The following is a 26,108-nucleotide window of genomic DNA, read 5'->3' on the forward strand; positions in this document are numbered from 1 at the left end:
TGCTGGAGGGTGCACCCCATTTGCTGGTTGACTGAAGCCAGCACGAGGCATCAACCCACTGCTGGGTGTCGAGGTGGGTGGACCCCTAGTGATCAATGTCCCACTGGCCAGAAGAGGGGGAGACACTCTGTCCAACGGGGACCTGGGCCCCAATTTCAGTCTGGCAATGTGAACCCCCCATCACTTATACCTACAACCCGGAGAGAAGAGGGTTTCCTAGGACACCTTTGAACCCACAACCACTAAACCCACCCCCAAACACACACACACGAGCTGGGGGAAAAAAACCTCACCCACCGGCAGAAGAGATTTCAATACAATCTATATTATCTCATATATATATTTCTTTCTCACTGTATTTGCTCACTTCTGTCACGCATTTAAAATGTCACAGAGACCAAAATAGAGCGGCTTTCTGGTGGAACTCATGGCAGTCATACACGAGATACAAAACTAGGGGACTCTGTCTTCTCATACATCATACAATTAATTTTTCAAGTATTTTTTATGTACAAAGAGCTACTCTATTGGGAAAAAAAAAATTAAAAAAAAAATTAAAAGACAAGGTAGGTTACACATCCTAGGAAGGAGGGGTGGAGTGGTTGGGCACACATTCCCAGCCCCCATCTCCCCGAGGACTGCTAGCTCCCTGCCACGGAGCACCTCCCGTCCACCGTGCAAGTGGCCAGGGGCCAGAACAGGCAAAGACAGGGGTGGGGGACAGGGGGTCAGCAGCACACTTTGGCCTGGAAGGAGAATCAAATTCATGAAAGCAAATGACAGGGGCAGCCCAGAGATTCTCCATGGACAGCCCGCCCCTTCCTGCACAGCTCGGTACCAGCTGGCCAGGCCCATCCAATGGGGCCCACGAGCCAGCCTCTGTGCCCCCCAACCCCAGTGCTGGCTTGGTCGCCAAAGGAGGCAGGGGAAGACTCCTGGGATGGAGCCCCTTGCCCGACCTTGGCGCGGTTCAGTCCAGGAGTGGCCAAAAGGTTAAGAGATGCCAAGGTCCCTCAGGGTCGGGCCCCCTTCCCCTTCCCCTCCTCCAGGCTGGTGCAGCCCACACCCACTTGCTCTCTGGGTTTCATGTGACGGGAACGCTCTGCCTGAATGAACATGCATTGTGTCCCATTATCACGAGGCTCCTCCAAAGACAGTGGCCAGTGGAAGCCTGGCCTGCCTGGGGGCTCCAGCCCTGGGAGGCTCCATGCATGTGGGCGTGGAGGTGGGGGAAGGGAGGGGACTGGTGGTTCTGGCCACCCCTGAGGCCTGTCCAAGGGTACTTGGCCCTGCACTACAGGATCCAGGGAGTGCCAGCAGCTTAACAGGGAGCCCCCCACGGAGTGTCTGGGTCAGACTGATAGCCGGGGGCAGGGGCGGTGGGGGGCTTTCATATGTGACTAAGGCACAGAAGAGATGGGCCGTGGGGCCAGATGAGGCAGGACACCAGGCCCTGTGTGGATATGGGGCCAGAGAGAGGAGTCCCCCAACTCTGGGCTCCCCACCGCACGCCCCATCCCTCCCGCCTGTGCTCCTCCTCCGGAAGCTGGTCTGCAATGCAGAGGCCAGGCCCTCCCCGTGAAACAGGAGGGAGGAGCCCCAGGGAGAGACGAGGATCCAGCAGAGGAAGGAGGGCTGGGAGCCCCCGACCCTTTGAGTAGCTGGGATGCAAGGGCTCTGCTCAAGATGCTCTCAAGAAGGACCCCTCGTGGGAGGGCAGTGTGCACTGCTGGCTCCTCAGCAGGCCCACGGAAAGGGGTGTGAGGCAGGCAGAAGGGGCAGCCCCGGAGGACGCCCAGGCGCCCTCCGAGGTGGGACCCATGGCTCTTGGTGTCTGGCTCTGATCCCTGCAGCATGCCAGGCAGGCCTGGGTCGGGAGGAGGATCCGCAGAGAGCATCCATGCCCCCTCCTCCCACCCAGGTGAGGCTAATCTAGCATGGGACCAGGGGAGCAGGGTTGGGAGCAGGTGGGAGCCCTGGGGGGAGAGTATTGCACGGTGTTTGGGGGAGGGATTTACGTCTGGTGGCGGGGGGCGGGGGGGGGGGAGGTGAGGGGCTGAGAAGACGGCAGCCGCTGGTCCACAACACAGGCATCGGGGCCTGGGCACGGCTGGTCCTCACAGGACAAGCCGCAGGGGCACGGGGAGTTGCTCCCACCATCCTCTCCCCGTGGTCCAGGCGGCAGAGCCGTGGCCTTGTATAAATATTCCTGAAGGCTCCTGGGTGAGCCTGGGCTGTTCCCTGGGCAGACGGCGGTGTCGGGCTGTTCCTCTTGAAGCGATATGTGAGTGTTTCTGGTCCAATAAATTAAAGGGCGATGCCAAGGCTGTGCCAGCCGGCCTCCCTGCCTGGAGGTGAGGCCGGAGGCGGGGCACACCCTGCCCTGGGTCAAGGGGCCGGTCCGTCCCCCTGCCAGCAGCAGCTGCCCCTAGAACTCGTCGTCAGAGCTGAGCAGGAGCGTCTTCTCGTTGTCGCGGCCGCCGCTGAGGCTGTGGGAGCGGGAGAGGCCATGGGCGGCCCCGCGCCAGGTCGGCCCAGGCTCCAGGGTGGACTGCTGCGTGTACTGCTGGTAGGCAGGCGAGAAGTTGTGGATGGCGTCCTGCACGATGTCATGGGGGTTCATGGTCTCCTTGAGGCTGCTGGAGATGCTCTTCATGGGGGCACAGCGGCCTGCGGGGAGGAGGCGGGAGGCGGGGTGAGGGGTCCAGGCAGTGGGGTGCAAGGCAGCTGGGCCTCCGCCCCTGGTCCCAAGTGTGTGTCATCCAACCAACCCCTCTTGGGACGGAGAACAGGGTCCCCGACATGAGAAGGGACAAGCAAAGGGACGGCTCCTTTGGCTGCAGTGCACCCCAAAGGGAGATAGTCAAGAGCCACGGGGGGCAGGGGGGGTCTGGGAGCAGGGAAGGGAGCTGGGGTGGAGACTGGGGTGCTTCAGGCATGAGCCCAAGGACCCCAGGGAGTGGGGGGAGAGGGCCCAGGCCTGTGGGATGCTCTCCTTCACTCTGGAGAGCAGACCAGGGGCCTGCTCCATCCGAACAAGCGGACAGGGGCCTGGACCCACAGCAGAGCAGACATCTTCACTCTGACACGGCACGGCCCCTGTCCTGAGGTGCTCGATCGCTCAGTCGTGTCTGACTCTTTGCGACCCCATGGACTATAGCCCGCCAAGCTCCTCTGTCCATGGGATTTCCCAGGCAAGATTACTGGAGTGGGTGGCCATTTCCTTCTCCAGGGGATCTTCCTGACCAGGGATCGAATCTGCATCTCTTATGTCTCCTGCATTGGCAGGCGGGTTCTATATTCCTTCCTCCTAATTCCCTAACACTGTCCTCAAGGGCTCAGGGAGGGAGCGGGGGCAGAGATGGCCCAGGCCCCCACACTGAGACGTAAGGGGCGAGCCCCACTCTGACCCCAGTCCCAAATTCTCGTGCCCTTTCCCCCTTGGCGTTCTCTGCCACAGAACAGAACTAAATGCCCCAGTTTCCCATCAACAAGCGCTGTGCCCCCAGAATGCACAGGGCATGTTCCAGAACAATGAGAGACAGGATGAAGCAGGCAAGCTCTACGGAGGGCAGCCCTTGGCAGGCGCTCTCTGTGCCCAGGGGTGCTTGTGCGGGAGGAGACGGGGACACAGAGAAGGAGCCAGGGAGACTCATGCTGGTGACGGGGACCAGGACCGGCGTGCAGGACAGACGTACAGACTGACAGTGGAACCTACCGTAAGGGCCGTATGTCGGCACTGCCCGAGGCCAAACCCGGGGCAAAAGCAGGGCAGGGGGAGAGGGAGGGGAGCCAGAGAAACAGAAGACAAGAGACAGCTGAGTGAACACCTCATGCCCACCACCGAGGCTGGCACCTCACCGCGTACGCTGCCCACCCCACCCCAGGTCCCGTCCCCTGCCCCCAGCTGGCACTCAGGTGGCCCCACTGCCCCTCCAGGCCTGGGCAGGGGGCAGTTCTGTCCATCTAGGAGACTCCTCCTTCAGGGCTCAGGCTTTCTTCTGCTGGGGGACAAAGAGTGGACACCCAGGATGCTGGTCAGAGTTCAACCTCAGCACCTAAGGAGGGACCCACCCACCCCACTTCTCTTCACGCTTGGCTAGAAATCCTGAGCCTGTGTTACATGCATTGCCAACTTTGCAACACTTCATAGACGGGGCGTGGAGGAGGGGGCGCTTGACAGGTACAGACCACACCGCAGAGTCGGCTTTGCACCCAACTCTGATGGGGGCTGAGAGAGGCCAGGCGCTGTGGTTAACAGGTGGACAACCGGCCAAGGATCCGCACAGTGGTGGGCAAGGGCATGTGGCAGCTTCCCCGGGCTGGGCCGGGGTCCTTGCTAGAGCCGGATGCCTGGCCACGCTGTTTCTGGCTGGGGGTGGATGTGTCTTGGGGCAGTGGGCGAAAAGACAGCCCAGGTGACTGCGGACAGCCTCTGTGGGGAGGGCCACCACTGCAGAAGCGGAGCCTTAAACCATGTTAGACCTTAATGGTCTAGAAAGGGTCCTCGGCCACGGCCTCAGGCTCCAGGCACCAGGATGACCAGGTCCCAGGGACATCGCCCTCGACACTGGGAGGGTGCTGGCCACATCTCTTCCAACTGGTGTGAGGTGGGTGGGACGCCAGCCAGCAGTGGTGAGCCCTGGCCAGCACAGCCCCCCTGGCACGAAGTGTAGAATCCAAACCGGAAAAAAGATGGAGAGTGCCCAGGCAGCAAGTGTGTTGGGTGAACGTGGTCAGATGCCCAGGAATTGAGAGGCCTGGAGGCGATTCAGTCCACACACCTACAGCAGCCCCAGGTTTTTAAGGCCCTTTCTCAACCAGGGAAAGCACAAGACAAGTAGGGTGGGAGGGGGGCCCCTGAGGAGCCCTGCACAGGCCAGGCCAGTGCTTCTGCACTCAGTTCAGCATGTCCAGGGAGCCTACGGCGGGCACAGGTGGTGGGCCTGGGCAAGTGGGCCCTGGGTCTTCAGCCACACATGCAAGGAGCTGGCAGCAACCAACCCCGTGGGTAGATGTGTTAGACCAGGCAGCTTCCTCCTCCCCAAGCCCTCCCACCTCCTTGAGGGGCGAGTTGGTTGAGGAATTGGCAGCCTCTTCTTCCTCGTCACCCTGAGCCTCCCCTCTCTGCCCAGTAGCAGCCAGAGGCAGCTCCCAGCCCCTGCTTCTCCTGAGAGCATGTTAGAATTGCCTGGGGAGCTGTTGGCACATCCTGCCGGGCCCAAACTGAGGCTAACTACTGCAGAATCTCTGCGGGTGGGGCCTGGACAGCATTTTAAGAGTCTCCAGGGCATCTTAATATACAACTGGGGTTGCCAACCGCTATTCTAACAAAGAGAAGATTAGCAGGTGTAAAAAGAAAGCTGTTAAAAGCTATTACCATCTGACTCTTTTTCTTGGAAGTAATCAGGTTGAAAAAAGAAAGTTTTAGAGACAAGGAAATTACAGGACAAAATGTATAACGCTGTTCGATACCAGGAACCGAAGGAAACTATTTATCCCAGGGTCTCTGTCCTGACCTTCCCATGGGGATATTGTGCTTTATCATCTCAGGGTCTCCATACTCCAGACCTGATGCAAGAGACCAGGGTGGGGGCAGGGGGGGTGTCTAGCTTCCAGGACCAGTCCCCACCCCCACCGACCCCTTGTAACTGGGGGCAGGGGTGCCTGGACCTCGGTGGCCCCTTTCCTACACTGAGGGTCCCCTCCTGACCTCCTGATCCGTCAATACCAAAAGGACCCTGGGAGGCAGGAGGGGCCGAGGCGCAGGGCAGGGAAGCACTCTTCCGGCTGGTAGGGGGTTGGGGGTTAACTCTAGGACCCTGGCTCATACCTTGTGCATCCAGCCTCTTGTCAGCATAGACCTTGTAGGTGAAGGCATGCCGCAGGGCCAGAGCTGCAAAGAACATCTCCACGCAGATGATGAAGTCCTGGTAGCCAGCAGCCACGGTGCCCTCACCCACCGACACGCGGGCCGAGTGGATCTTGGGGATGGCCCCACACTTCTCCAGGATGGCCAGGAGCATGCCTGGAAAGAGAGGTGTGGAAGGAGTGCCATGGCTGTTGAGCCCAAAACAGGATCCCCTTCTCCTTTTCCTTCCACATAGCGCCCCGGTGCCACACTCCCCCGGGAGGATGAAAGCAGGGTGCACGGATGCTCCTATTGGGTGGGGGTGCTGACACAAGCCAGAGCCTTGAGGAAACTACCCCCAAAGTCCTGGCTGAACACCCACCCTGAGATCCCCCTGTCCAGGAAGCAATCCCGCCAAAGCTGGCTCCAGTGAAAGGCCCTTGGGGGCCCAGACTTCATGACCCATAGGTGCTCAATGGACAGAGGTTCCTTTGAGCTCCGGCCAGGATCACCCACGGACACCCGGCGGCCTGGACCCTTGGGGCACTGGGGATGGTGAGCAGGTGGCAGAGGATGAGGCTGAGGGGACAGGGAGGCACAGGCTGGCCTCACAGGGACCGGGAGGAGGCTCACCTTGCCAGAAGGAAAGAAAGATGACAGACTTGACCATGAAGAACTTGAGGACAGGGCTGTAAGGGCTGAGCAGCTCTCGGGTGGCAAAGTAGAAGAGGAAGAGGGCATAGAGGGCCAGGCTGACGGAGATGTTGTAGATGATGGTCACGTAGAGGTAGCCGCTGGTGACGCTGCGGGAACCGGGGACATTCTCGGGCTTGAACAGACCCTTCTGAGCGACAAGGGGCCTCCGTCCCCCTTGGCCCTGCCCGCATGCCCCTCTGCACAGCTCTCAGAAGGCTCCCTGAGCTGTGCTCCCCAAGCCACTAATAGAAGTGGTCAGAACACTGGGGGCAGGGCACCAGTGAGCCTTGCCACCTGCAGCTCCAGTGCCCACGCTCCTGGCAGAGGTCTCCAGGCGGCCTCGGGGGCAGGGCCTCAGCCTGATAGTCCAAGGGACAAAACCTGGCTTGGCTCTTTTCACTTGAGCCACGTTACGTTCCCTCTGAGCCTGTTTGCTCATCTACCCCCGGGGACTACAGGGTCGTGCGGGGCTACAGGGGGTGTGTGTGCAAGCTCAGGGCCTAGACACACGGTCATGCTCACGAAACCCTCAAGTGGGGTGTGTGTCAATCCATGCAGAAGAGACTTGAGCCAGGGCTCTCAGGGATCTGGCTCTCTCGTCCCCTCCCTGGGAATGGTCACTGTCCCTTCTTGCCCCCCTTCCCCCAGGGGCCCCACTCTGTGGCCTGAAGGTGACAGACGCGCCTCTGTCAGAGGCAGGGCCAAGTGTGATGGCGCCACTACCAGGCTCCGGCCCTGAACTCAGGGGTGCAGGGAGGCATGAGGACGGATGGGGTCAGGCTTGCCCTCCACTTGGATGACAGACACAGGCATGGGGCCAGTCTGCAGCCACCCCTTCTCTCAGCCAGAGCCTGAGCCTCTGGGCAGAGCCGCCCACTCCTCCCCATACGCACCTCGGAGCGGGGGACCCGCCACTTACTCAAAGTCACCATCCCGGTACTTGCCGAAGGCCTGGAGGACCACGGTGCTGACGGCCATGAGCGGCTTCACCACGCAGAACTGCAGGGTGGCCTATTGGGGAGAAGGCAAGAGTCAAGGCTGAGCACAGAGCCCAGGGAAGAAGCACCTCCTCAGGCCAGCTGGGCTGGTGCCAGAAGCCAGGGATGGGAGAGGCCCACTGTTCTGCCCCCAGGAGAACTGCTGTCTGCAGAGAACATGAGACAGTAATAGGGCGATGCGGCTGCACGCGAAGATGGGAGGATGTGCAGGAAGAATGGAGGCGACACAGAGACAGATTCCATAGGAGAGACCACTGAACACGCTAGAGACGAGAGGACTGGCAGAGGGGGCAGCCAGGGGCATGAGCTCAGCACAGGGGCAGACAGCAGACAAGGGCGATGGGTTAAGTGCTGGTGTGCGGGTGGCCGTGGGGAGCAGGCCTCCCACCCTGGGTGGGTGAGGGCCTCCTTGTCCACTCCAGGTCTGGCCCTTGGTCCCATGCTCTAGGACTGGGTCTAGGATTTATGTTGAGCTGGGGTTTTACTGGCGATGGAGATGACCCCAAAATAGGAAGTAGCCCAAAGCCCAAGAAAGGCCTGGAGTCCCGACATGAGTCTGAATTCTGGCCTCATCAACTACCTGCTGTGGAAGCTCGAGGGGGCAGTCACTCAGCCTCTGAGTGGCTGTGCGTGAAGGATGGTTGTGACCAGCCCACTGCAGCTGTGCAGGGTCTGAAGCACAAGGCCACACAGGCTGCCCTTGGAGGTCTCCCGCCTCTGAGCACTCAGCAGAGGCCTCTGCCACCAAAAGGAGCCCTCAGCTGGGTTTCCACAAGTCCCTCCAGAGGCCCCGGTAAATGCCAAGGGAACTGCGGTGCTCATGTAATCATGAGAAGCACCAAGAAGTTGGTAAAGAATCTGCCTTCAATGCGGGAGACCTGGGTTCGATCCCTGGGTTGGGAAGATGCCCTGGAGAAGGGAAAGACTACCCACTTCAGTATCCTGGCCAGAAGAATCCCATGGATGGTACAGTCCACAGGGTCGCAAAGAGTTGGACACAATGGAGCAACTTTCACTTCACCACTCTCTAGAAACCCAATAAATGTCTGCCACAAGGTCCTACTTGGGGAGGTAGGATTAGCTTTGAAAGGCTAAGCTAGTGTGGTTCCAAATGGGGCAAGGCCCCAGTGCAGAGAAAGTAATCTATGGAACCCGAAGTTTCTGACCTGAAAGTGGCTCGAGTAAGGTTTGCAGGGGAGCCCAGAGTGAGTTGAGCTGCATGGCTGCCAAGAGCAGAGGCGCGCATGATAGGGTTAGATGGGTGATGCCCACAAACCCCCCTGCTCCCACCCCCTCGAGGAGGCGGGACCAGCACCTTTGGAGAGGGTCAGCAGCGTGTCTCAAATAAGCGCTGGTGCTGCCCTGGCTCAGCTCACGCAGTGCTCAGGACAGCCCCATGATGTAAGTCTGTCATCACCCCCAGGGTACAGATAAGGAAACTAAGGCATGGGGGGATTGACTGAAGCGGCAAAAGACTCAGACCCAGACGGGGGCCCTGATGACAAAGCCGCGGTGTCCTCTCTCCAAGGGGAAAGGGGGAGCAGTTTCTTTAGTTCTCTTTGACAACCTGTCCCCGCCACCTCCAGGACCAGCAGCGGAACACCCGAGCCCAAAGGCTGGGGAGTAATTTCCAACAAGGCAACCAAGCTAGTGATCTGGGGTCAACACTTCGTACACTCCAAGAAGAAGGCAGAGAGTCACAGCTGGGCCGGCACCAGTAAACAAAGGCTCTGAGAGGCCCCACCCTGAAGCCGGGACAGTGTGAACTCTTTCCCTGCAGGTCCCGTGGGGAGGTTTTGAATTTAGAAACACCCGAGGGAAGGAAGATCTGGAAGAACTGGAGACTGGCTGTCCAAGCAGGGCTTTGTGGGCAGGGCTGTGCACGGGGCGTGGCCGCGCCCAGGAGGGAGCAGAGAAGCCAGCCTCCAGCAGGTCTGGGGATGGGCTGTGGGTTTCACTTCCCAAGACCCGGGTTTCATCTCCCAAGATGACGCTGCACGATGCTGGATGGGCTGACGGGCCCTGTGGAGATGAAGCCAGGGTCCTGACAGCGGGACACAGTGCCTGAGACCCTCCTGAGCATGGGATGGCAGGCTCAGAGCCAGGGCTTTCCTTCATCTGTTCCTCAAACCATTCCTTGAGGTTAAGTATCATTATGCTCATTTCAGAGAAGAGGAAACCAAGGTTCAGAGAGGTTTCATAATTTAGCCAAAGTCACAAAGTCAAGAGGAGAAGCCAGAATTCAAACTCAGACGGTCAGAGACCCAGATCAGGCACTTGAGCACAACACCACTCTGCCTCCTCCCAGGCCACTGGAGACCACTGGGAGGGCGGATCTGGAAACTGGAAGCTGCGGGGCCACCTGCCAAGTGGGAAATTAGGGAAAGAACCAGAGGCTGCGCAGGTCTGTTCTATCATGTTCCTCAATGCAGAAACCCTCCTGGCTCTAGCCACAGCTGATAAATTTTCACACTGAGATTCTAGAATCGCCATGCACTTCCTCGGACTCTCACACACACCCTGAAACTTGGATGAAGTGAGCAAGCATCTGGGACCACTTCCTGCTCAGGGGCTGCATCAGACACCCCTGGGGCACCTGCTAATGTTCCTCTGAGGACAACCCGCCAGTGCTCGCGCATCCCTAACAGGTCGGGGAGTGGCTGCCTCGCAGGAAATGGGAACCCCACTGGTGGCCTGGAGCAGGGTCCTCCTGGCCTGACACCTGCCTCTGCCGCCCGGTCATCCAGGGGCAGCCTGGTTCCTGCAGTTGCCGCTCCAGGGCACAGACCCAGGCTCCTGGTCCCCGGCCTGCAACTCGTGACCAGGGCAGTTGTAGGGGGTACCCACCTGCTTGCAGAACCGTAGGAACCCGATGGAGTAAGTCTTTCCCCAGAGGCAGCAGGTGCCATACATACAGCTGGACCTGGAAGAGACGAGCGGAGAAGGGCTGGTGAGCAAAGAAAGAGCCGGGACTCAGGAAAGCAGGGCGGGGCAGGCCACCCTCACTCTCCTTCACACCCTGACAAGCCGGGTAGAGCGGGGCAGGGCGGGGATCAGGCTCAGATCCTGGGCAGTCTTTGAGCCTGAGGCCAAGCACTGGGGGAGACACAGCATATGCAGCAGGAACCCTTGGGATGACAAATCAACCTGAAAGGCATTGAATGTGAAAACTGCAAGAGGGAAAAAATGGGCAAACAGCAAAGGACAGGAAGAGAGAGAAGGAGAAAGAGCCAGGCAGGCCCTCCCCAGAGTCCCAATGAATGACCTTGCTCAGGAGGTGCAAGAGAGGCAGAGTAGGTCAAGGTCACAGGCAGAGATGGTCTGTGTGACTGGCTGATGCTAGGACGGCTCAGAGAACGTCAGGCCCAGGAAACAGGGTGGTGTGGAGGGCTCCGGGGTACTTCATACTCACTCGATGGGCTTCCCTCTGATCTCTGACATGATGGAACTTTCCCCCCCGAGGTATTCATAGCACAGGCTCAAGAAATTATAGATGACCAAGGCTGTGAAAACAAAGTCCAGAGAAAACCACTCAGATCAACAGAACGGATAAACAGATGGTGGAATTCTAAACAGCAACGAAAGTGAATGAACCACAGTCACAGGCAGAGACTGGAGGTGGGGAGGACTGGAAGTGGGTGGGGGGGGACCTCAGGAATGTAAGAACCCACAGTGGATATTCCACATGTATAATCAAACTCAGGCCCAGCTAAACCATGCTGTTCACAGACGCTGCTCGTCATACCATAAAGAAAGGCAAGAACGTGATTACCAACAAATGCAGGATTGTGAGGGCCGAGTTGGACAGGCAGGCTGGGGGTTTGGAGAGCTGGAAGGGTATACATTCTGGGTTTTGGTCTTATAATTGTTTACTAGTTTTATGTACTTTTCTGTTTCTGTGTTACGGATCACAGTTTTATGACCAAGCAGCAATTAAACATTCCCCAGAAGGATCTCAGGAGAAATTCTCAGCAAGAATGAGACAGAAAGAACCCTTATGCATTCATCAGCATGTAGCAGCATCTTAGCCTATAGCATGGTAAGCTACAACGAAACGTATGAGGTGCCCAAAATACAGTGCAAATGTTTCGGGAAGCTGGGCCAGCGCGTTCTGAATCAGGACACAGCTTGACATCGCCCACAAAGATATAAAATCTGCAACAGCCACCAACGGGGGCACAGCAGAAGTATGCTATGAGTGCTATAAATACGGCACTACGTTGTAATTGGTCTCCTGGTCAGAGGACTTCTGAGAGGTCAGCAAATGAAGGCTGCTGCCTGCAGGGTGCTAGAAGTACCAGGACATGCTGGAAGCCATGGCACAGAGAGGAGGACGCAGGGAGGAAAGGTGCAGGAGGCAGACCAGGGGCCCGGGGCAGGGGAACAGGACAGGCGTCCGGCAGAGGAGTGAGGCCAAGGGGAGGGTCAAGGCGGGGTCAGGGGATAAGAAGATCTAGGAAGACGCACCACGGGCCCTGCAGCCAGCAGGCCCCTTCTCATCTGACCCGCCATCTGCGTGCAGCAGAAAGGCCTTCAAGGCTCCCAGAGCAGGCCCCAGGCTCAGTTCAAGGTCTCTCAACAGGTGGCCTGGTTCCTGCCCACCCCTCACACTTCCTTCCCAGCAACACAAGGTGCCCCCTTCCCCTCAGCAGGGTCTTATGCCCTTCGTGCTTCTGCCCTCAAGGGTCCCACTGCCTGCGCCCTGCCCTCTGCACTCCTGGAACTGTCAACCCGTCAGACATCACCCTCCCTGAGAAGTCCCTGGCCACCACCACGGGGTCCTGTGCATCCCACATCCATGGAACCTGCTGATTCGCCGATACCAGGCAGTCGTTCCCCCCTGGAGTGTGATCACCAACTGGGATCAGCATGGGCCCAGCCCTTGCCCATAGACTAACGTAGACGCTTGACTACCTGGAATTGGAGCACAGCAGATCCTGGCCATACGACTGTAGGTAAAAGTTGGCCTTTAGCAACTTGCAAAGGGCTGTTGGTCTAACGGCTAACTAACAGTAGTTGGTTGGTCTAACTACTAGGGGTTCATGTCTGGGGCTGAGAAACAGGGGCCCAGGTGGCGCCCTGTATAAACAGGACCCACAGCACTGGCCGCCTGTGCTGTGACTATCCCCCTAGAGACACACAGCAGAGGGTTCACAGCGCGGCTCTGCTGGGTACCTCTCTGTAGCTCAGTTTTCTCATCTGTTAAATAGGGGCAAAAAGAGCCCCTATCAAGTTAGGAGGTGGTGGGGTTTCTGTGCATATGCAAGATGCTCATGAGAGTGGCTGGCACTCTCAGCGTCGGCGGTCACAGCTCTTTATCTGTCTGCCTTCCCTGGGGGCCCACTGTCCCCTGACAAGGCTCAGTGCCCTGCATGTGGCGGGAATCTCCACTGACTGGCCTCCAGATCCCTTTCCACGGACAGGAACTTTGGGCATCTGAAGGCAGGAGGTGAGGAGCATCAAGCCAAATCTGATGTCAGTCTACTAATATGGTTTTATCCAAAACCATATAAGGCCAAGAGGAGTGAATGTGTCTCTTCCAATCGGTCCAGCTATACTGTAGTCAATGGTATTTTTCCAAAGGCAGCCACATCCCCTGACATTGACACTCCTCTGCTGAGAGATGGGGGGGTTTTCTTCCCTCTTCTAGAATCTGGGTGAACCGGGGAGACCATAGCAGAAGCAAAGCTTTTTGACATCTGATGTTGTGGTTAGAAACAGCAACTTATAAATTTTTTTTAAATTTATTTCTCGGCTGTGCTGGGTCTTCATTGTTGTGCACGCTTTTCTCTAGTTGCGGCGAGCATGGGGGGCTATTCTCCAGTTGCGGCGCGTGGGCTTCTCATTGCAGTGGCTTCTCTTGTTGGGGAGCGTGGGCTCTAGGGTGCATGGGCTTCAGCTGTTGCAGCACACAGGCTCTGGAGCACAGGCTCAACAGTTGTGGTGTGTGGGTTTAGCTGCCCAAAGCATGTGGGATCTTCTCAGATCAGGGATCAAACCCACGTCCTCTGCACTGGAAGACAGATCGTTAACACTGAGCCACCAGGTAAGCCCAGAAAAGGCCTCCTTCTTCTGGTTTATCCTCTTTTGAGATGGTTGCCCTTAGACCCAGCCATCATGCCGAAAGGAAGCCCACACTGGTCCATGTGAAAGGTCCACATGAACAGGCTCACGTGGCAGGAACCCAGGCCCCCAGCTGATACCAGCATCAACTGCCAGCAACGCGAGGAAACCAGACATCAGATGATCCATCCCTGAGCCTTCAAGTTCTCCAGCTCAGGCCCAGGTACCACGGAGCAGGGCCAAACTGTCCCCAGCGTGCCCTGTCCAAATTCCTGACCTGCAGTATTCATGGACAAAATAAACGGCTGTTTTACACGAGCCTGATTTTGGGTAGTTACATACACAGCCAAGTGAGTGGAATGCACATAAAACCTCTTCTGGAATCCCCACGTCATGCCATGATCTCTCAGGTCTTCCCTTGGGGATACATTCAGGTCGCTCTGCTAAATCCCAGAGGCAGACCCAGCTGCGACGCCACCTTGTCCTTGGCTGGTCCCGTCTTATCGCCATGCTGACATCACACCCCACAATCTCTGTGGATCTGCCTGCTCCTTCGAGTACAAGAGGCAGCATAAAGCGGCCAGCAAGCCGTGGACCCTGGAGCCAGACTGCCTGTGTGTTCCACCACTTAGGTTCCACCACTTGGGAGCTGTGTGGCAAATTTCTTCCGTGCTCTGGGCTTCGGTTTCCTCATCTCTAAGCCGGGGCTAACAGCTCCTTCTGGGTGGGGGCTGCAGCGAGGATGGGGCTCAGGGCTGAAAGTGTGATGCCTTATCTACGAGGCTGGGCTTACAGTAAATACTGTACAGTGTTACCCACTGTCTTTTGTGAGCATCTTGCAGGCAGGACCCGAGGCCCACCCCTAACAGCGATCAAAGGGCTTGGCACTTCCACACTCAATCAGCATGGAAGAAACGAATGGATGGACACAGGTCACAGCTCCAGGTGAGCCTCAGAGAGGAGGACTGTGGGTGTGGCCCCCATTCAGTCCTGCGCTCAAGGTGCTCTCTCTCACGGGCTGGGAAGCTGCACCTTCCCCAAGGTAATCCGACTTCCGGTCACCAAAGACAAAGTCCAAGGGAGAGGCCACAGGGGCCCAAGGTTCCTCTGCCCCTCCGTTCAGAACCAACAAACTAGGCTATCTTGCAATCCACTTCTGGGAAGAGCTTGGTGCCTGAGCTCACATCCTTTCCTGTGTCGCAACATATGTCAGCCCGCTCCTGAATTATGTGGTCCAGTTCTCTGTCCATATGCAGCTCTGCATTCAACTGGTGAGATCACCAAACTTCATCCATCTCTCCCAATTCCGGATTTTTGACCTTTGATCAGTGCTCTGGGGCCAGACAGTCTGCAAAATCCCGATTTGCTGATGGTTTCTGTTAAAAGAATCATTAGTGAGTTGATAATGCATCTTGGAGAAAGGAAACAAGACAGAATCTCCTGGAGATGACTCAACCAGCCCACACCAAGACCCACTGACCATCTGGAAAAATCAATGCCCTTCCTAGGAAATGACAGAGCCATGCAAAATACCACCCCCACACTCCAGCATGTGTGTTTAAAATGGACAGCTCAACACACAGCCAGGGAACAAACACAGAGATAAGCTGGCCCTGAATGTCAGAAGAGCAAAAAAGATTAACAGTGGGGGTTCTCACCTGACCACGCTTCTGATCACGGCTCCCATTCTGGTTCCCTGGAGAGACCCCAGACACACAAGTGACCCAGAGGGGCCCACAAGGAGCATCCAGCATAAGAGAAAGAATGGGCTCTTTCTCTTTCTCTCACCCTGGACAGTCAGGTACCTGGAACTTCCATCTCCATTCTAGACACCAAATCTTAAATGAACTAGAGACAAATGCACACAATCAGAGGCAAAAGACCAGATTCAACTGCTGAGCAAACAGGGGGCACCCGAACATTCTTTCCCATTTTTTGAGTGGACTGGTGGTCATCATGGACAATAACAGACGCAATATGATACAGCCCGGCGGGCAGGGTCCTCACTCAGCACCTGCCCCCAGATTCTGAGCCACTGCGATGGTCCTAGCTCCTCCTCCCTCGTGGCTTTTCTGCCCTTTACTGTTCCTGCTCACTGCTGCTCCCTGCCACCAGAAAAGCTGACTCCGATCCCTGTCTTCATTGGTTTCTTCTGGTTGCCTGTCTTTATCCTGATGGGTTGAGCTCTTCTGATTCCTGGCTCTCTCAGAGCCGTGACCAGCAAGGGCCACTACCAGCCCCATGAGTCCTGCTGGCAGCACACCGGTCGTTGAGTCTTTGGTGGTCCTCAAGCTGTATTTGGTGATCTTCAAGCTGGTGGTCCTCAACTGCACTCTCCCCACCTGGGAAGAAGTTTCACTTTGGACCAGAATCCGGGAATCCAAGTTCGTCCCAAATTGGAAAGTGGGTGGAAAAAGCATCATTCTTTGTTTCTCTCATACATTTAAAACCTCTTCCCTTAACAAGAGCTCACACTTTTGCAGGGAAGAACCTTGTCCTGTATTCCTTCCCCAAGCTTGGCCACAGAGCAATTCCTGGACCTCAGAGACCCAGACCAGAGTCTGGCCTTTGGCAGTTACTCTCTAGGTAACAATTTGGGAAAATTTTTTAGCCTATGTGAGTTTTTTTTCACATTTGAAACATGGGGATGATGACAGATACTCTACCAGGTAACTGAGATGTGAGAATGAGCTAACAGTAATGAAAACACATGTGCTGAACTGAAGTGCCACACAAACCTTATTAACAAGACAGTGCCCGCATGAAGTAGCTGAGGAAGGGTCTCCCCCATCTAAGCTCCAGCCATCTGCACCTCTCTGACCACCGTGCTCCCCAGGTTGTCTCAGAGTCATCTTTAGGGGTGACCCCCTACCCCAATCAAACACTAAATGCAGGCAAGGGGGCCGAATTCCACCCCTTCACCGTCTGCCTGCCCTGCACACCCTGGCGGTCCAGCCCCAGCTCTGAGAATTCTGGCCCTCACGAGGTAGTAGACGCTCAGTGGTAGAGAATCTAGTGGCGATGTAAAAGACCCAGGTTTGATCCTTGGGTCGGGAAGATCCCTTGGAAAAGGGAATGGTAACCCACTCCAGTGTTCTTGCCTGGAGAATCCCATGGACAGAGGAGCCTGGTGGACTACAGTCCATGGGGTCACAGAGTCAGACACGACTGAGCAACTAACACTTCTATTAGGGGAACTGGGCAAGCATCCATTTCTCCCTCAATAGTGGAATCACGACCTCCAATTCACAGGGTTCACCTCCATCCTCCCCTGAAATGGCCCTGAGTGAGAAGGAATTGGGGGCAAAGGTACAAACCTTCAAAGGCAAGGACATGGCCCCAGAGGCAGCAGGTGCCATGAGGCAGAGGGATGTCACAAAAGCTCTGGAAGGTGCGGCATGGTCGCTGACCTGGGGACAGGAGGGAGCCACAGAACCCCAGGAACCTGTGTAACCGGGCGCGCCAGGCAGCTCTGATGGCTGTGGGTGCAGATGCAAACACCGGCCACCAGTCTCCATGTGGCGCTCTTGGCTTTTTCCTTTCGAGACAGTTGAGATGGTTCTGCCCTCACAGAACTTGGCCCAGCTAAGGGCAGCGATGCAGAGACTTGCAGAACATACAGACAGGAAGATGCCCAGGGCCCTTTCCCAGCTATAGATCAGCCCCTCAGCGTCCTCCTCCTAGAAGGCGACAAGAACATTATTCTCTGGGGGAACAGGCCCAGAATCAAAGAGCCTTCATGTACTGTCTACCCCACCACTGCATGCGAACAGCAGAGGAGCAACCTCCCTGGTGGTCCAGTGGTTAAGACACCCCACTGCCACTATTGGAGGTGCAGATTCAATCCCTGGTCAGGGAAATAAGATCCCATATGCTGCAGTAAAAAATAAATAAATAAATAAGTAAATAAAAGGCAGAGGAAATGTTCCAGGTCCTATCCACGTTCTCCACCCAACTGGGATGAGGCCCAGCAGTTTTAAGACCCATTCTTCTTTTCCACTGTTTTAGATTTCTTATTTTGGGCTCCAACATGTAATTGGTATTTCCTTTACTTATGTGTGTGTGCTCAGTCATGTCTGACTCTTTGCAACCCTACAGGCTGTAGCCTGCCAGGCTCCTCTGTCCCTGGGATTTCCCAAGAAAGAATACTGGGTTGCCATTTCCTCCTCCAGGGAATCTTCCTGACTCAGGGTTTGAACCCGCATCTCTTTCATCTCCCACACTGGGAGGCAGATTCTATATCACTGTGCCACCTGAAAAGCCCAAGCCCCATTCTCAAATATATTAAAAAAAAAAAATTAGCCAAGATAACCAGACATTTGAGGAAAGCTTCTTACTCAAAGGTCAAAGAGCAAAGTAAGCAAACAAATGGAAGAAACTCAAAAGACAGATATAATGTGGGGAGTAGAAGAAAAATGTACTTAGCATCCCCAGAGAGAGAAGAACAAAACCAGGAACAAGGGGAAAAGAGCAGGGAAGAGCGCCTGACATTTTACAACATGATAAAGGAAATAATACCTTCAACAGAAAGCTCAAAGGTAAAGATTTGAAACATAATCAGAAAAATTCTTGGAAAGCGGAACAAAGAAAGAGATGGAAAATGTCAAGAAACTGTAAAGGAAATTTGAGGCTCAATCCAAAAGTGCAACATCTTACTTAACTTATTCCAGAAAGGGATGATAAAATGGAAGGGAAGGAATTATCAAAGAAACATTCAGGAAAATTTCCCAGAACCTTAGGATATGAGTTGTGTCCACCCTGAAAAAGCCCACCAGATGCCCTGCACGATGAACACCCCATCTCTCGTGAGATTTCAGAACAACGGGGATAAAGACAAGATCCTAAAAGATAGGAGAAAAAAAAAAAAAAAGTTACATACAAGCTTTAAGGATTCAGCAGACTTTCCAAAAACAACACTGGAAGCTAAGAGACAGTTAAAAACACACCTTCAAAATTCAGAGGGAGAATGATTTTCAATTCAGATATCATATCCCCACTGAACACCAACAAACTTAAACATGATAATAAAGATATCTGCAGATAATGTTCAGATTTCAAAAAAACAGAACTCCCATGCAACCTATCTTCTCAGGAAGCCCCTTGAATATGTGTGCTCACCAAAAAGAACAGACCTCAAATGTGGAAAAGATGGCACCCAGGGGACAGGCGGTTCAGGACCGGAAAGAAGGCAGGATTCCTGGACTGACGGTGAAGGCAAGACCCAGGACAACAGCTGAAAAGTAAGAGGCCTCGAGGACAACCAGTCCAGATGGGGGTAAGGAGGGCAGGGCTCCAGGAGGATCGCCACCTGGAAAACCCGGAACTAGGAGACTGACAGGAGGGCTTCTTTTTTTATTCAACTGAAGTGCTCGGGGGATAAATTAATGATAAGAGACAGAAAACAGCAAGCCAAAGGGGTAGACAAGTAGTAACCAGAGGGAAAACAAAGCGGAACAAGGAAGTGTCGTCTTGGGTCATTGTCAGGCTGAGCCCTGAACAACAGTTACAGATGTTTAATCCACACACTGAACACAGACTAAGAAAAATCAGGATACGATCACATTAAAAAGAGGAAGGAAAGAAAACGTGTGTGTGCGTGTGTGTGTGCACTGTAGTTGGAGATAAGATGCCTAACTCAAAGCCTTCCTTGGACTTCCCTGGCAATCCAGTGGTTAAAACGCTGCACTTCCACTGCAGGGGGAATGGGTTCAATCCCTGGTTGGGTAACCAAGTAAGATCCCACATGCTGCATAGCGTGACCAAAAACAAAACCCCAAAACCAAAACAAAAAGCCTTCCGCAGCAGGAAGTCACTATGTAACACTACATAAAACTGAAAAGCTAAGAAATAACAGTAAAAGCCTATTTTTAGGTCACTGGAACAAATGAAACCAGTTTCAAGAGTTGAAAGTGGGATGACTTTGAGAGTGAGGAGGAGTTGGGGCAGTTTTGTGTTTCAACCAAGGGCACATATTACTTCCATAAAAGTAAAATCTTAGTTGTTTAAATTTTGTTTAAAAAAAAAAAAAAAAAGAAAGCAAATGTCTCTAAGAGGCCCGACAGAGAGTCTGGCTCTGAGCCGGGCTACACAACAGGTTGGTTCTATCTGAAATAAGAGGCCCCCAGCCCAGTCAATTTGTGTGTCCCTTCCCGAGTTTTGGGACATGAGGAGGAAGGGTGGGAGGAGGGTTCTTTTTGACTTTTAAGGGACACACCCCATCATCAACTCTGTGGGGGCGGCTCCCGCGGGCAGCTGCAGATAAGAGCACCAAGCAGGAGGTGCGGAAAAGGCCAGGCCAGGGCCCAGCCCACCAACTCAGACACTGCGGGCTGGTGGACTCGGAGGGCAGCCTGAACTCCACGGCAGCTGCTGCACTGTTTGTAAACTCCTTCGGAGAGGCCAAGCAGATAATAGCGTTGCTAGGAGATGTGCTTCGCAGGGCAGCCGGCTTCCTGTGAGGACCTTCGTGTGGCTGGAAGGATAGGCCGGGCTGGACCTGAACAAAAGGGTTCTGAGATGGAGTAGCCGCCGACCATCTGCTGCTGCCTCTGGGGCCCAGAGTGAGATGGTCTGGGGGCCCCGGGTGGTCCCCACTTCTGCCGTGAGCCCCAGTCTTCAGGGCCCTGGAGAGAAGGGAGTCTATACTTGTCCCCCCATCATCACACAGGATAGCCCCACCCCGGGCCCCAGGAGGGAAGTGCTTTTTGCTTCCAAAGAAACCGGTGGGCAGAGGCTGCTCCTGGGCACCGTGGCGAGAATGGCAGCTGAACAGAAAAGGGAGCCCCACCGTCCCCATCCTCAGGCTTTACCACTCCCTAGGTGCCCAGTGGTTTCCCGGGGGATTCCAGCGCTTCCAGGAACATCAGGCTCTAGGGGCCCCGCCCAGCTGCCACGTTCTCACCTGACAGAGCCAGGCAGGGACTCCAGCCCTGGGGATTCAGCGAGGCCCCACGTGGGTGACTGCAAGGCACGTAGCAGGTGTTTAATAAAGTCTTTTCTTGTTTTGGCTGTGCCAAGCCGCATACACGCTCTTATTAGTTCCCCACCCAGGGATTGAACCTGCACCCCCTGCAGTGGAAGCTCAGAGTTTTCCTTTATCCGTTCCAAACATACAGAGGGCGCGAGCACCTCTCACCTGCTGGCTCTGTTGCCTGTGCTCTCTGCCCATGTCTGCTCTCATGGAACTGACCGTCCACGAGGGAGACGGAGCAAATCAGGCTCACACGCTACCCATGCTTAACTGCAAACAGGGGCTGGGAGCCGGAGCCAGGGGCAGGCCTTTCTGAGGAGATGCTGGAGTCAAGATGAAAGAGCTCTGCAGACACTGGGAAAACGGATGTGCTGGGCTGGGTGGGAAAGGAGGCCGGCATGGCTGCAGGGCCAGGGGGGCCCACCGGGTGCCTGCATTATCTCCTCAAGTTCAAAGGCCACTTCCTGTGCCCTGCGAGTCTTCAGGGATACACATGTTCAAAGTGAGATGAGAGGAGAGACTCTAGCTTCTTTGGGGCCAAGCAAGCTGCACTCCAATATCCAGGGCCAGGACAAAGCGCCGCCCCCTCCTTCTCCGGGGTCTGAGAAGCAGATAATCAGTCGTGGTCAGAGCCTCAGTATAAGGAAAACCATGTTTGGTCATTCTACCCGAAACCATCAGCGCAGGTACGGGCAGGAGACAGGAAAGCATAGAACTATTGAGGAGGGTGGGCGTCAGAGCAGGGATCTTGAGTTCAGGGGTCCTCCTTCCTCTCCCTGCTGGCCTGCCTGGGGACAGGCCGAAGCATCGCTGGACTGCGACCTGTCCTGGGGTCTCTGGCCTCCCCTTCCTTCACCCACTCAGCACCTGGAGATTTTCTAAACTGCAATTTCCAGTCATGTCAAATTCCTGTGTATCACCAGTAAAACAAAACTTCCGTTTCCTTCTATGCCCCCAAGGCTGTGTACGTCCCCATCCCTGCCTCCCAGGCCCATCGCCTTTAGCCACTGGCCTCTCCCCTGGCCGTGGCTGCCCCCCACAACAGCTCCCAACACCCCCAAACCGGCACACTGAGATTCCTCTCTGCCCAGAATGAATGCTCATCCATGCCACTGCCTGGCAGATGCCAACTCATCTCTAAGACCCTGATCCCTGCCCCATCCCACCCCCATCCCCAGGCAGGGCCACTGGGAGAGAGCATCCCTGTCTCCTTGTGCTGTTTAGGCCACACAGATTCCCAGACGGCAGGCGGGGTGAGGGTTGTCTTGCCCGGAGCCCAGCACGGGGCCTGGCCGGGTACTTGGAGCTCAGCACAGGAGCAAGTGATGTGTCCACACCACACATGAGACAAGCCCCTTACCCACCTGTATGTAGTGTGTGTGAAGCCCACAGGTTGCGTGCGGTGTGTGCCAGGCTGCCTCACAGACCGAGGGCCATGAGGTCACCCCCAAGATTATGCAAATCAGTCAGGGATGAGCTGGGATCCACAGCGATAACACGCTCCCTGGGGACCAGGATGTGTACATGGCTGGGTTTGAGAACCAGGTGAATGATGCAGGAGTCGATTAACATGCATGTACTGTCCCTCCACCTCCAGGACTTTCTAAACACCTGCCCCTGGGGCGTGGAGCTAAAACACAGGTGAACAGGCAGTGGCCCACCCTGCCCTGTCCCTTAACTAACTTATGGTGTAGAGGGTGGGACAGACGGGACCCTCCCTTCCACAGAAGAGAAGCCCTTTCTATCTACCAATGAGTCACTTATCTGCTACCCCCACCCTCACCAGAGATGCCAGCAGAGAAAGGAGCCCTGATCCCCGGTGTCTGCGGAGAAGTTTGGGGGCCACGTCACAAAGCATCTCAGCAGGTGACACCTGGTTACATGTGTGCTGGTATCTGGGTAGAAAACCCTGAAGGGGGTCAAGAAGGGACAGGTGGCCCCTCCAGGAGGAAGCCGGGAAGAGGGTCTTCTAGCTCCCAAAGTGGGGGTGCACAGCTCCCAGCCACCTCCCCCACAGCCCTCTGGCTGCCGCCTGAGCCATCCTCACCCTCGTAGCAGTCACGCACGGTGCCGAAGTACACGTAGTACTGGTCGTTGGTGAAGAAAAGGAGGCTGAGCCAGGAGTCGAAGGCGTAGATGGGCACAATGAAGAGGATGCGGACGATGTAGCGCTGCTCGTTGGGGCAGCTGTAGCAGCGCAGGTGCATGTAGATCTGGGGGCGGAGGGGGCCGGTCAGCCGGAGCCCCAGAGACCACGGCCCGCCCGCTCCACAGGAGGAGGAGCTCGCCCGGGTCCGGCTCTGCCCTCAACTAGCACGGGGACCACCACATTAACTCAGCCTTGAGCCTCTGCGTCCTCCTCTCTCCACTGTGATGACATACACTTCCCAGGTGAGGCTGTTGTAAGCATCCGACCAAGGGGTGCGTGAAGCCCACAGGCTGAGTGCGGTGGTGCCAGGCTGCCTCACAGACCCAGGGCCATGAGGTCACCCCCAAGATTATGCAAATCAGTCAGGGATGAGCTGGGGTCCACAGCGATGACACGCTCCCTGGGGACCAGGATGTGTGCATGGCTGGGTTTGGGAACCAGGTGCCTGATGCAGGAGTAGATTAACATGCATGTACTGTCCCTCCACTTCCAAGACTTTCTAAACACCTGCCCCTGGGGCATGGAGCTAAAACACAGGTGTTCAGGTGGTGGCCCACCCTGCCCTGTCCCTTAACTAACTTATGGTGCAGAGGGCGGGACAGACAGGACCCTCGCTTCCACAGAAGGTGGAAGTCCTTTCTGGCTGAGTGGCTGCAGCAACAGCCTCATTCTTGGTCTCACTTTCCCATCTGTTGAACAGGGGCAGCGCTGCCTGCCTCGCTGGCAAGTTGGGAGAATGCAATGCAGTTTTTAGAAAGCAGGGGAAAAAATAAAAGCTGCACACAAATGCCAAGAACGGCTCTAACCACGATGCAACAGTCCCAGCAGCCAGAGTCTCCCTCGTACCAGCTCCCATGACTTCATGCTTGGCCCAGCCAAGCCCTGTGCTCGGGAGGAGGAAGACGAAGCATTTCCCATCTGCTGTGAGCCAGCCGCCTGGGAGGCAATCGGGTTCTAGGAGGGATGGGGAACCCTGGGACCGGAATGGGATCAGCCTCCCTCCTCACGGAGCAGCCTTCAAACCTTCTTCTTTGGGCAGCCAAGGAACATCCCAGCCCACGGCAGCCTCCCCTGGGAAGGCAAGCCCAGGGGGATGGGAAACTTGACTTCTGTCCCAGCTCTTCCACCAACTTGTATGTGACTAGGCTAGTGTCTCCTCCCTCCTTCCTCTCTGGGTCTCAATTTTCTCATCTGCACAGGGGGCACTGCCACCCTGTACACAGTTCCCAGGGTCCCCTATAGCTTGGGCTGGACACGTGACCAGTTTTGGCCCATGGGAGGTGGACCATTTCTGGTTGAGAAAGTGAAATATTCAAAATACTTTGTACACACACCCCTCCCTGCAGTTGTCAGACAGATGGTGTCTTGCAACTGTAAGATGCTGGAGCCACAGAATGGAAACTGACCGGCACTGGGCTGGCTGAGCAAGAACCCGACTCCCCCGGGGAAGCCCCTGAGATTCAGGGCTTATTTATTACTGCAGTGTAGCCTGGCCTGGCCTAACTAATACTATGTTGGATGAGAAACTTCTCAGGACCACCTTCCCCGGAGGGCTGGGGCTTGCTGGCTCGCCTGGCCTGGGTACCTGGTGGCAGGTGATGAGCAGAGCTGTCCAAACGAAGAAGCCAGAGATGGCCTGAGCAGCGGTTGTCATCAGGAACACGGGCTGCTCCATGGCCGTGGGGCTACCCTCAGGGATCACGGAGACGCTGGGTGAGGCTGCTGCCGTGGTGGGCGACGCTGGATCTGGGGCCAGCACAGCCCCCCTCACGGTCATGGTGCCCAGCAGCAGGGGGCTTCCTGAGAGAAAGCCTCAGAGTTAACGACGAGCTGGCCTAGAAAAAGAGAACCACAGTGTTAGCCTCCTTCCAGTGTCAGCAGCGGTACTGGAAAGAATATTCTAGGCTTTACATCTCTCTTCAAAATGTGACCAGACCCTGACCATGCCTCACTCCAGCCCCTGGATTAATGGAACAGGCTCCTGACCGATCTCTCTGCTTCTTCCTTGGCCCCACCATCCACACAGAGCAGCAAGTGAACCTTCTAAGACATCGGTCAGATTGAGCCCTTCCTCTCCTCAAAACCCTCCAATGGCTCCTGTCTCCATCAGACTACAAGCTGTTGTCCTTACAGAGGCCCACAGACTGCCTGATGGGCCCTCTACACTCTCTGATCTCAAGTCCATTCCCATCATAATCCTCCATTCCAGCTGTGGCTCCAACAAGCCACGCCTGCTCCTACCACAGGGCCTTTGCACGGCCTCTGCCCCACCACACAGCACCTCCCACACACACTTTAGGCCTCTGCCCTGACCACCCATTCAAATATGACCACCCTCACCCAAGGCACTCTGACCTCTCTATTTCTCTCCAGAGCACTCATTACCACCTGACTCCAGCTGACAAACCGTACATCACTCACGTGTTCGTTGTCTGTCTCCCGCACCAGATACTAGCTCCCTGACGGCAGGGGCCCTGTTCTGCTCAGGACTGGATCTCCGGCACTTGGTCAGTGCGGGCACAGGACAGAGCGGGCGTTCAGTGATTGTCTGTGGTCTCCAACCATCTTTACACCTCTTTTAAAGTCTAGCAGGGTCACTTTAGCGCCGAGGCACCCCCTCTAGTGGCAGGTATCTTTTCTCTGATATTTCTCCCCAGTTTTCCTAACAGCTGACACTAGGTCCTCACCATCCTGCTGTGTCGTGCTGAACATTTTGTGGCCCTTCCCCACCTCCAAACTGCTCACCTTTTAATTTAGCTCACGGACCGCTCTTCCTAAAAGCCTGCCCTGTTCACTTTGCCCATTTAGGTACTTCCATGCATGTCACCCGCCTCTGTTGTCCTACATGACACGTGCCGCTGTCATTTGCTTGCATTTATCCTCCTAAGTCTGCCCACTCTTCAAGGCAAGACCACTTTTCCATCTTGGAATCCCCTGCAGCAAGCTTAGCACCAAGACCACTTATAATGTTTATTTTATCATCCATCGATTTCCAATCCTCATTTCAAAAGGAATTTGACGTACATCAGAGAGAAGCAAAGAACAGGGTTGAGGCAGCTGACATAAAGGAAGATTCTGGGTGGGGAAAGTAAAGATGGGAGTGGGCGGGACACAGGATGGCACTCCAGCGTCCCGGGCAGTTACCCCACGTGGACTGTCACGTTGGCCCCACACTTCCTGGTAGCAACTTCAGTATCTGGGGTAACAAATTAATAGTTTAACATTGGAAGGAAACCATATATTACAGAAGAACTGTTGTTATGGCTCTCCTGGCAAGTTTACAAACAAGGGCCAATGGCAGGCTGGGGGCTGGCATCACTCTCAAACAGTGAAGCCATTCCATCAGAAGCACCTGGAAAGCTCTAGCAGAACCGGTCACTC

The 26,108-nt window shown here is 55.6% G+C and overlaps 1 protein-coding gene across 2 annotated transcripts in view; it reads right to left on the reverse strand.

The window, feature by feature from the left end:
* Positions 1–305: 305 nt before the first annotated feature.
* TMEM184B (transmembrane protein 184B) overlaps positions 306–26,108 on the reverse strand; it is a 50,223-nt gene continuing 24,420 nt past the window's right edge. The window contains exons 2-10 of one of the 2 annotated variants that reach the window (XM_065943754.1): positions 24,313–24,562; positions 22,626–22,791; positions 10,958–11,048; positions 10,393–10,468; positions 7,467–7,558; positions 6,485–6,654; positions 5,834–6,028; positions 3,719–3,739; positions 306–2,670 (exon numbers count right to left, since the gene is read on the reverse strand). In XM_065943754.1, the coding sequence (XP_065799826.1) occupies positions 2,429–2,670; positions 3,719–3,739; positions 5,834–6,028; positions 6,485–6,654; positions 7,467–7,558; positions 10,393–10,468; positions 10,958–11,048; positions 22,626–22,791; positions 24,313–24,504 (1,245 nt within the window). In that variant the 5' untranslated portion in view covers positions 24,505–24,562 and the 3' untranslated portion in view covers positions 306–2,428. The remainder of the gene's footprint in view (positions 2,671–3,718; positions 3,740–5,833; positions 6,029–6,484; positions 6,655–7,466; positions 7,559–10,392; positions 10,469–10,957; positions 11,049–22,625; positions 22,792–24,312; positions 24,563–26,108) is intronic. The other variant, XM_065943764.1, reaches the window with a different exon arrangement.

This window comes from Muntiacus reevesi, chromosome 1, assembly GCF_963930625.1.
Source record: "Muntiacus reevesi chromosome 1, mMunRee1.1, whole genome shotgun sequence".
Taxonomy (NCBI): domain Eukaryota; kingdom Metazoa; phylum Chordata; class Mammalia; order Artiodactyla; family Cervidae; genus Muntiacus; species Muntiacus reevesi.